We start from the raw sequence: 10,203 nt of genomic DNA, 5'->3' as shown, positions 1-10,203 counted from the left end.
TCCAATTTCCTCATAAGCCGAAGGTGCGCCTTATAATTCAGTGCGCCTTATAGTGCGGAAAATACATACATCTCACATGCTCCATTAACCCTTTAACATTTTTACCAGCGTTGCACTTAGAAGTAGCTCATTTAATGAGCTCAACACATGCGTAATTTCATCAGGTGTTTGCTCATTTCTGCTGGCTAGTCTGAAGGAGCTGAGTGGGATAGTGGCAGTGGAAGCTTGGAAACTGCAGCTCAGAGGAGAAGCATTGTCCTTGAAGGCAGAGGCACGTCTGACTAGTTTTGCATAGCGGTTGCTATGGAGATTAAAGAATTTCTCACATGCATCAAATAATCAAATCAGGACTACAGGTATGTTTTGGATGAGGTAATAGAATATAACATGATGTAAAGCTCTAAAAGTTGATTTTACACCATAGTGCTCCTTTAAAACAATAAGCTGATTAAATTAAAATGTAAAGGACCAATAAATACTATCACTAATTAAAGGCTGTACTATTATAAGTAATCTGGCTCATTTAGGTTTATCGTGATGCAGCAGCTTGGGAACCCCTGCTGGGATGTCTTTGCTTTTCACCGACTTAGTTTAAAACTCCACTAAACGGGTCAGATGTCAGATTTCTGTTTTAGGAGATTAAACTTTGGTTTTGCTCATCCAATCAAATCACAGACACACCAAAGCAGATTTTCTATTTGTTTTGTTTAATCAGAAATCACTGGCTTACAAAAATTCAGGTTGATGAGACAATAATTCGGTGGACGTTGCATCTGACTGACTATAAGAAATAAAACCAGGAAGAAGAACCTGGCAGCTCAGGGCTTGAGGTTGCCGTGTGCGGCTCCTGACGTGGGTGGAGGAAATATTTTTATTTATGTTTGCAGTTTTTTTCCCCTCCATGCACGCGGCTCTGGACGCACCCGCTGGCAGAGCTGCTGTCTCAGGATCTCTGCAATGAAACCATCTGTGGCTTCACTTGTTTTCCCCCTGCATGCGTCATCGCCATGGTGACCCATGAAGGCTCGTCACAGCTGCTTGTCTTCAGAGCTCCTGGCGACAGTCCATCTGCCTGTCTGTTCTACATTCGCTGCGGCTGATGAGCGTCCCCCTGCAGAAGCTTCTTCTGTTCTCTTTTTATTCCTACGAGCGTCTGGGGAGAGGGGGCCGTATCCCGGGAGGGAGGGGGAGCATCCCGGGAGGGGGGTGGTGTCATGGAGATCTGGTGTTCAACACCTTAACAGTCTTGCGGCCGTAATGCCAGTAGCTGTAGCCTGATGCTGCTGTGGTCACAGCTGTGACATACCTGCAGAATCATAAAGAACAGTTTTAGTTAAAATGACAGCTTTCGTCTGGCTAGATGAGTTTTTCAAATCAAAAGCTCGAACAATGGAGGGGATTCATTAAACACCTGTTATACAGCTGATACAATACTGCCCCTAGTGGTAGTGCCAGGAAAACATTGTTATAGATTGAAGTGGGAAACAAAATGCATGTTAAATTTTTTATGGAAAAAAAGAAACTTATTTTGATTTTTAATAAACTTATATTCTATTAAAATACCTCCTCCACAAAGCTGCAACCTTAATTATATTTGAATATAATTCAGCCTGAAGCTCTACAGAGCCAAGCAAAAATAGTTTGATCGTTCTCAGTTCACTCCGTATTCGTCATTATTTTCATATTTTTACCTCTGAATTTATGATGTTGTCATGAAACTAATCTGAATCCAATTCTGAACCTATTTGACCAACTCTTTATGTTACACATTGGTGGTGGAGTAAGGGCGCACCGGTTGTAGTTTTTCGGCTAACCTTTAAAAAAACAGACTTGTAGATTCTGAGTTTGGTCAAAACCTTTGTTTATTTTTAAAAAGTTGCTAAAAGTTGACATCAGTGGGGATTATTGTTAGGTGGGTCTGCCAGTCAGTCTTCTCTCTCGGCCGAGGGATGATTTTCAGACTTTTGTGGAGGTGGATAAGATCAGCTTCACATGGACGCATCGCTTGATCAGCTAAATGCATAAAAATTGAAGCTGATTTATGGACCCACCTCAGTGGTGATGCTTCCTACTTAAGATCCACAAAAAAACTCAAATGAACATCTGGGAACATCTGCACAGTTCCAGACATCATGAAGACACATGATGCCACATCAAATTTAGCAAGATCAGGTCCTGCAATATTATAAAAATGATATTAAAATATTCAAAATAATACAGAAGAGATCAGGAGATATCAGTTTTGAGAGGAAAGTTTAAATGTTTGTGGTACTGGAAAAAAATAACACTTATTTAAAAATATAGGCTTCTATGTAACATAAATGACTGCAGTAATTTAGATTTTTATTGTAGCTCCTTATTTGGTCCGAATCAAAATGATCTGAACAAGCAGCATTTACGTGCCCGACACAGGAGGAGTAATTCCTGCTCATTTGTTGCTGGTTTTAGTAGTTTCTTCTAAGGAAACGGAGGAGAGGGTAAAAATCCAAAGGGACGTCTGCAGAGGTCATGTGATGTTACCATAAACCCTGCAGCAGGGCGCTGTCCGTATAGTGGAAGACCGGAGCAGCCAGAGAGGCGGCAACCAGGAACAGCTGGATGGCCGTGTTCACCTGAACAAACAATTATGTACATTTTCAGTCAAGGTCATCTTTATGAAGAAGAAATGAAAAGTTTGTTCCAGGTTCAGCAACATTTTTAGGTTTCCGTGAACAAGAAGGAAAACAGAGTGAACACAGTTTCAGAGTTAATGGAGCTCAGCATGGTTTTTCTCTCAGGTTAGATAAAAAGATTTAAAAGTAGAGCTCACCTTGCTGAAGAGTGTGGGTTTTAGCTGGGCTGTAGTGTAGCAGGGGTTAAAAAACTTACTGAGGGTCACCTGGACAACACGAGAGAACATTTGTTAAAAAGTTATAATAAAGAAGCACACTGACATATAAGGGTCATTGTAGTTAGAAAAAAAGTACATTTCTGCCACAAAATCCTCAAATTTTGAGATTCATCTAAGTATTTTCTAAACAAACAAAAAGGAAATTTTGAAGTTTGAAAAGTTTAAAACTTCCAAAGTAAAATTGAGAATAATCTCAAAAATCAAATTTTCCACATTTTTTTCTAGAACACATCTGAAATTATTCTCAAAATTGAAGCCTTTCTAGGAAGTGTCAGAGTTTTAAAACTGAATTTTCTTAGCTTTTTCTAGAATATTTCTGAGTTTAATATCAACATTTCATTTTTGTCTAGCAAATTTGACTTTGGAAACTTAGAAATTTACTTTCTAGAAAATGTCTGAAGTAAATCTCAATTTTCTTTTCTTGCAAGTTTTAGACATTCGGAGCTCTGAAATTTCCCAATTCTTTCTTGAAAATTTCTGAGATTATTCTCAAAGTTCTCAAACGTTTTTTGGTGTAAATATCCTCTTTTTTGTCTAGAATGATTCAATACACCATGGCACATCAATCAGTATAATTCAAACTAGCTGAAACTGTTGAGGCTCCATTGACTTTCCATGTGAACAGTGACAGAAAATCACAGGAGCGTTTGTCAGAACCATTTGCACCCATGTTCCCAGCATTTCTCACCGGTGGAGGAACGGTCTTGTATCTGACCCAGAAGACGGCGGCGATCAAACCAATGTCTCGAAAAATGACTAAAGCCGTCAGCGGAGCTGAAACAAAACACAGCCGGTTAGATTCGTTGCGGCTCTCACACAGAGTCTTGGAGTGTTGGTGAATAACAGCAGAGCCGGGGCCTGCTGAGTTTAATACCTGGGATAAGTTCGGCGTAGGTGAGACTCACATATAAAACACTGATGAGGATCTTGTCAGCCAGCGGATCCAGAGCGCTGCCCAAGGCCGACTTCTGAGTGGGCCACGTTCTGGCAATGAAGCCATCCAGCTGGAGGAGACACAGGGACAAAGACGGGACACTGAGACAAGCTTCAGGGTTCTGACTGGCCAAACAAATCAACACACTGCGTGTTGTCAGACGGGATCTGTTTGAATGATTTCTTCATCACACAACTTCTGGCAGTAATTAGACCGGAATTCAGTTTTTTTAGGTTAATTCTTCTGTTTCTAGTTTTTCATCCCTTTCGTTGGACATTTACTCCGTTTGGTTTTGGATGCTGTGGAGCTGGAAGGACTTTTGTTCTTAATTTTTATTTTCAGATAAAAACAGAGATTTAAAGAGGAGCAGCAACAATAAACAAACGAGGTTGTTTATTCAGTCCCTCCGGGATGTTGCAATGTTTTTTTTGTGTGTGTGGTTATTGCAACCTAAAATGACTGATTTTGCAGCACCTTTTTCAAAAAGTTGCACATTTTTTAAGCTTTATTTTTGTCATAACATGGTGTTTTAAAAAAGTTGAAATGATTGTACGTAGCCTTCTCTTTTTCACCCTCCCTACCTGAGAAGACCCAGCTTCACTGTCTTACCGCTGTATCTGGACACATTAGCATAGCTAGCTAACAACTGATGATGTCATCTAGGACATGTTGCTGTTGAACATGATCTCTGCTGCCTGAATATTGAGCTGTTAGCATTTCTTAACAGCCATGAGACTGTCGTACAGCAACAGTCTTCAGACAGAGGCTGATTTAGATTTGTTGCAAGACTGACTGCTACTGGAAATCCTTCCTGCCCAAAGCATCACCACCCACAACGACTCTCTGAATTGACCAGAATGATTTTAATTAATGTTTAATTTTCTTTGACATAAATGAAGTATTTTTGAATTGAACTGAAACATTAAAGTGCAAGTCAAAAACAAGCAATTTCACACAGAACAATACATTTTTTAAAGCTTTCACTTTCACTGGGATAAATAAGACAAATTATTAAAAAGATAAACTAAGAAAAGCATTACCAGGTCAGTGGCTCCTGCCAAAGTAAACAGACCCAGGCTGAGGTCAAAGTGCTGCTGGGTGATCAGATAACCCAGATACGGAGCCAGCAGAATCCGACACATACACAGCAGGTTGGGGATTGTCCATGGGTTCTCATACTGCAGAGAGGAAGAGGTTACAAACAGGTTACAGCTGGAAGTTAACGAAAAAAAAAAAAATCATCAAAGCTCTTCCTGGAGCAAATCTCGTCTGTCCGCGTATCTATGCTGACTTGACTTATCCGTGGGGTGTGGAGGGAACATATCTTTATCATTTTCTGTTACAAAAGTTTTTTTTTAATTGAGGTTGTTTTGACTTGAGGAAATGATATTTAAAGGGGCAAGTTAATGTCACCAACCAACACCAAACATAACTCTAAAATCTAATAACTTTACGTCTAGTGGACTGTTAAAGCAGTGGGAGCGCAGAGCAAAAAGTTGAGCCTTTGTACATTTGACATACATGTGATGGGGAGGTCACTGCTTGCCCCGCCTTTATACAAGACCAAAAACACAACACAACCGAACTGACAGGAGAAGTCTTTGTCTACCTATGAAACTGATTTACCACCACAAAGGTCAGCCACTATGTCGCTTAATTTAGCAACTTCTCTGACAAAAAAAATTTAAAACATTGGTATCAGCAGGTCAGGATTTTTAAACTTTTACTGCAAACTTTTATCCTAATTGTAACTTTAAAATATTTGCGGTTCTGCCAACAAAGAGAAAAGTAAAAATTTCTCACAAAAGTTTTTCTTCAGACCGTTCTGGTAAACCATATGAAATGCTGGTTGCTGCTGACCTTTAACCCCACTTCTTGCAGAAATATGAACTCTAGATTTACCTAGAATTTTAAGCAGAAGAGTATCTATCAACTTAAACATATTGTCAAAAAGAGCAACACACAGAAATTTAGGTTGTCTTCTTCAAGTCTGGCTTAAGATCACAGTATTCAGAGACAGGCTGTCAAACAGGAATCAAGCTCCACAATAAGACTCCAGATTTTTGTGACATTAAAATCTCTCACTGCAGTCAGTCAAAGAAAATCTGCCTTTAACAAATATTGATAAACGAAGATGTTAAAATAATCAATAAAATGATGATTAGAACAACAGCAGACTAAACCAGAATGACTTCCACTCCAACACCTTGGGTCTGAAGAATTGGATGGATGAAATCCGCTCTGTTGTCCTTAATTCTTTCTGAAAGGTCATGATGAGGAGATCAGAACATTCAGCTTCAGGTCTGCACTTCTTCTGAGGATTCTCTTCCAGAGAGGAGTCTGCACTCAGTGCGTTTCAAGGGTGATTTATAAATCAAGCCTATCTGGAGACTTTTTTCTTTTTTTTTTTACAGTAGACATGATCTGGGCTGAAAGGCGACAGATATGCTGCAAGTAAGGTCAAGTTCTCCAAAACAATCCAGGTCAACAGATTGTTTTATCGCGAAGCCACACAATCTGAGAAATAATTTGTTTTTGTGCTGTGGGAGGAAGCCAGAGTACCTGGAGAGAACCCATGCACAGAAGGGGAGCGCATGCAAACTCCATATAGACAGTAGGGTTGCACTGATCACCAAAGCCTGGCCTGTCGATTCTGGCCGATACTGATTGGTTTTGGTCAGAAATGTTGCTAAATATAACAAGTGTGCCAAACACTGATCACATTTTTAATCATGAACAGTCCAGACCTTGTGATAAGGTCAATAAAAAGTGTTATTTCTCTAAAAGCATACTATTGCCAATATGCAGATTAGTTCAAATATCCTGACATGACTCCATACAATTAGCCGGGAAACTTTTTTAAACTACTCTGAATAATTAAATACTGTAGTGTTTGATAGGATCAATTTGAATGTATGTGATTGAATATTTTGTTTTTCCAAAGTGACTTGAGACATTTGTTGTGAATTGGCGCCATATAAATAAACTGAATTGAATTATAATGCTTCATCTTTCTGCTGTGGGAAAATATACTTATACGCCTAAACTTACGTCCGCTATTCTACAAGTACGGTAACTGATTAAATTGTTAATATAGTAAAAACAAGAAATGTAATAATAGCATCATCATGCCACCTATCCTTTTTAGTGACCTTGGTTGAACTGTACTAGCTGTCCGTGTGGGAAGCTGCAGCCCTCTGACCAGTGGGAGGGTTAACAGCTGTGGCTGCCTCTGTCCCCTGTTCGGACTCACCAGTTCTTTGAATTTGAACAGTCCTTGTCCCGGTACCGTGTCCCTGTCCGCTGCCGTGGACCTGTCAGACGCCTCCTCGGTCTTTCTGCTGCAAAGTCCTCGAACTCTGGGGAGAAACAGCGGCCTCCAAACGGCCGCTGACCGTCCAACTCCTCTTCGGTGCACAAGCACAGATCCCTCCGCGAGTCCAAACATTTTCACTCTCTGGAGGCTCGAGCGCGAACCCCCACAGTCCGTCCATTTGAGTTTGAAGAGCCACGAGCCACTAAGTCGAGGCCGTGTGAGCCTCACGCTCACCGGGGCAGGTGGCTGTCCGAGTCGCCATATTGGGGGCGCAAGCCGACATACACCCGGGCAGCGCTCAGAAACACTCGCTGCCTTGAGAAACAGTGAAGCGGAAAGCCGGCTCAAACACGTCGTTATCATCTTCGAGAGGCTCGCATTACTGACCGGCTGCCCGTGTGTCGTTTCCCCGCATGCTCATCGTAGGTTACTGAGCCTGATGGCAACCCTGCGAGGGAAGCAAGGCTGCCATGTTACCGGAAATGCATACGGCACAAGATGTCGTAAAACATAGTTGCGTTTCAACATAGACATAATATAAGGATATATGCTTATATTATATCCATAATATAAGGATATATCCTTATATTATGTCTATGGGTTTCAAAATAGTTTCAGAAAAAAGTTCCTTTATTCTGCTCAATCTGAGACTGTATTATATTATGGAAGCCCATTTTCGCCATGAAAGAAAAAATAAAAGACCAACAGGAAGTCATAATTTCGACTTTCAAAGTCATAATTTCGACTTTATGACTTTGAATCTCATAATTATAACTTTGAAAGTCGAAATTATGACTTCCTGCTGGTCTTTTATTTTTCATTTCATGGCGGAAATGGGCTTCCGTAGTGTTTAAGATTCGCCGTTTTAAAAAAAGTATTTAAAAACCCATTTTAAAATAAAGTCTTTGTCGTATTTAATGAAACGCTCGACACAGAAGAATAGTTTATTTACAACAGAATTTGCACAAACAGTAGTTGTACATTTTTACACAGTTATCTACATAAAGAGAAAATTCATTTTTGAAAACAACTGTAGTGAGATTAAATAAATTAAACAATTAGCATATTCATGCACTTTAGCTCGTATGTGAATAGCTACTACTGCTGGAGACTTGCATTCCTGACAAATGCTGCATCCAGGAAGATGCACTTTAGAGGGTTTTTGGCTGGATTCACTCCCTTATTTTCTTCTGACCGTCAGCATTCCCTCTACTCGTTGCCTGAGAATATTATCCCCACACAGGTTTTCTTGTGTTTTTAGTTTTTTGCCTTTTTACAAATAACCGACCAAACACCAAGTAAAGTCTGTGTTGGGCAGTAGTGTCCAGCAATCACATGGTCTGAAGTTGGTACAACTTGGGCCCTTTCTTTAGCAGGAAGCCCTGTTCATTGAGGGAACTCAAAAGACCTTGAAAATCCATCACCTGGAAGGAATCAACAGCATAAAGTTGTCATTAGAACTGGGATTGTAGAGAATGTATTAACTTTACTCACCCAATAATAATTATAAATGATGAGCACGTCTATGTGTTTAACTTTTTTCGGGTCAAGAACTTTCACCTTTATGTTCATTTTGTCAGCTACAGATCGAATCGTCTGCAGGTCGAACTGCTTCTGATTGGTCCTCTGAGCGTGTGAGTGGAGGGCGCTGACCAGCCGCTTTGCAGCGCCTCGCTGACTCATGCCAGAGCCGAGCTGAGAACGTTCAAAGTCCAGGTTTCCCAGGCCGTCTGAATATGTATCAGCTAGACTTCAAACGGAAACAAAAGATGTTTACGTCGCAGTACACAACACAATAAGACAGGCCCTCACCTCTAGAAACGAGCAGACTTTTACACTACCTTGATTGTTTCGAGAAAGAATAGAAAAAATGCACCCATGTAAAAATTTAAATGGAAAACAAATAAACATTGTTTGGACATTAATATCGGCCCAGTTTTACTTTCCAGACCAATACTGCCATGTTAAAAGATGACTAACATCAACTGATACTGATAAATTGTGCATCCACAGTTAAAAGAAATACAGTGCTTTACAACTATGCTCATATACCTTCAACTTTTCAGTGTTTTTTTCACATTACAACCACAAACTTGAAAGTACTGTGTGGTTCTCCAAGTTGTTCTGTTTTTTCTTCAATGCATCTGTATATAGGCCTGTCACGGTAACAAATTTTGCTGAATGATAAATTGTCCCAGGAGTTATCATGATAAATGATAGCATTGTTGGTTTTGAGACCATTGTCAAGTAATGCAAAGGTAACAGCATAGTAATGCAAGAACACATTCTCAAAGACCAATAATCTGTCATTTCTAATGAACAGTTAAGACTGGAAGAAATTTTAGATATTTTAGAAAAAAAATAAAAAAAAATAAAATGATCAACAAAGTCTCTGTAAACAAAATTCACCAAACTAAAGACTTTTATCATCCAGTTTTTGGGAGAAAGAAAGAGAGAAAAGAGGAAAAACAATAAATCATGCACATGGAAATTATTTAGTTTGTTTTACTTTATCATTCGATTAATTTACTGCTTATTGCGGCAGGCCTACAGTTGTACTCACCCCCTTCCTCTAAACACTCCTAAGTAAAATCTAAATAAGCAGAAATCCTGTTTTTACATGTGTAAAGCTGGTAGCAATATACCCAAAATGACTAATTGCAGCAAAAAATAACTCCAGACAGTATTCAAGCAGCTTAAATACAAACACGTCACAATTTTTAGACTTTTTTTTGCAAAATATTGTAGAAAATCATGTTATTTCTCTTTAACTCACATTTAATTCACCACTGCTTAAAAAACCTGGCCTTGATCCTACTGTTCTGGCTAACTATCGGCCTATTTCGAAGCTGCCTTTTCTTTCTAAGGTTTTAGAAAAACTTGTGTACCGTCAGCTGAAACAGTTTTTAGATGACAATGGCATTCTGGAGGTTTTCCAGTCAGGTTTTAAAACTCTTCATAGCACAGAATCTGCTTTAATAAGAGTTTTTAATTACATCCTTCTTCCATGTGATTCTGGTAACCATGTCGTTCTGATTTTACTTGACCTAACTGCTGCCTTTG

The 10,203-nt window shown here is 39.5% G+C and overlaps 2 protein-coding genes across 5 annotated transcripts in view; both read right to left on the bottom strand.

Moving 5' to 3' along the window:
• Positions 1-686: 686 nt before the first annotated feature.
• Positions 687-7,650, bottom strand: crls1 (cardiolipin synthase 1). Of its 2 annotated transcripts, none has more exons than XM_007569919.2 (7): positions 7,078-7,650; positions 4,865-5,002; positions 3,765-3,894; positions 3,579-3,664; positions 2,810-2,878; positions 2,521-2,612; positions 687-1,306 (listed from the first exon to the last, which is right to left on the bottom strand). In XM_007569919.2, exons 1-7 carry the CDS (start codon positions 7,501-7,503, stop codon positions 1,213-1,215), a joined length of 1,035 nt encoding a protein of 344 aa, XP_007569981.1. In that variant the 5' UTR covers positions 7,504-7,650; the 3' UTR covers positions 687-1,212. The 2 variants fall into 2 exon arrangements, with proteins under 2 accessions (XP_007569981.1, XP_016536133.1); XM_016680647.1 differs by lacking the exon at positions 7,078-7,650 and adding an exon at positions 6,031-6,130.
• Positions 7,651-8,056: 406 nt separating this feature from the next.
• Positions 8,057-10,203, bottom strand: part of mcm8 (minichromosome maintenance 8 homologous recombination repair factor) — a 13,532-nt gene continuing 11,385 nt past the window's right edge. For all 3 annotated transcript variants that reach the window (XM_007569925.2, XM_016680648.1, XM_016680649.1), the window contains exons 21-22: positions 8,701-8,890; positions 8,057-8,564 (exon numbers count right to left, since the gene is read on the bottom strand). In XM_007569925.2, the coding sequence (XP_007569987.2) occupies positions 8,472-8,564; positions 8,701-8,890 (283 nt within the window). In that variant the 3' untranslated portion in view covers positions 8,057-8,471. The remainder of the gene's footprint in view (positions 8,565-8,700; positions 8,891-10,203) is intronic.

Source organism: Poecilia formosa, unplaced genomic scaffold, assembly GCF_000485575.1.
Source record: "Poecilia formosa unplaced genomic scaffold, Poecilia_formosa-5.1.2 Scaffold251, whole genome shotgun sequence".
Taxonomy (NCBI): Eukaryota; Metazoa; Chordata; class Actinopteri; order Cyprinodontiformes; family Poeciliidae; genus Poecilia; species Poecilia formosa.
The sequence above is the reverse complement of the archived record's forward strand: the minus strand, read 5'-3'. Positions and strand labels throughout refer to the sequence as shown.

What these genes read in the sequence shown, in the direction of transcription:
- crls1 (XM_007569919.2), bottom strand. Translation starts at nt 7,503, where the DNA reads ATGATAACGACGTGTTTGAGCCGGCTTTCCGCTTCACTGTTTCTCAAG. An exon ending in TGTTCAAATTCAAAGAACTG is followed by an intron (nt 5,003 to 7,077) that starts GTGAGTCCGAAC and finishes TCCTCTCTGCAG; the next exon opens with TATGAGAACCCATGGACAAT. An exon ending in GCCCTGCTGCAGGGTTTATG is followed by an intron (nt 1,307 to 2,520) that starts GTAACATCACAT and finishes ATGATTCTGCAG; the next exon opens with GTATGTCACAGCTGTGACCA.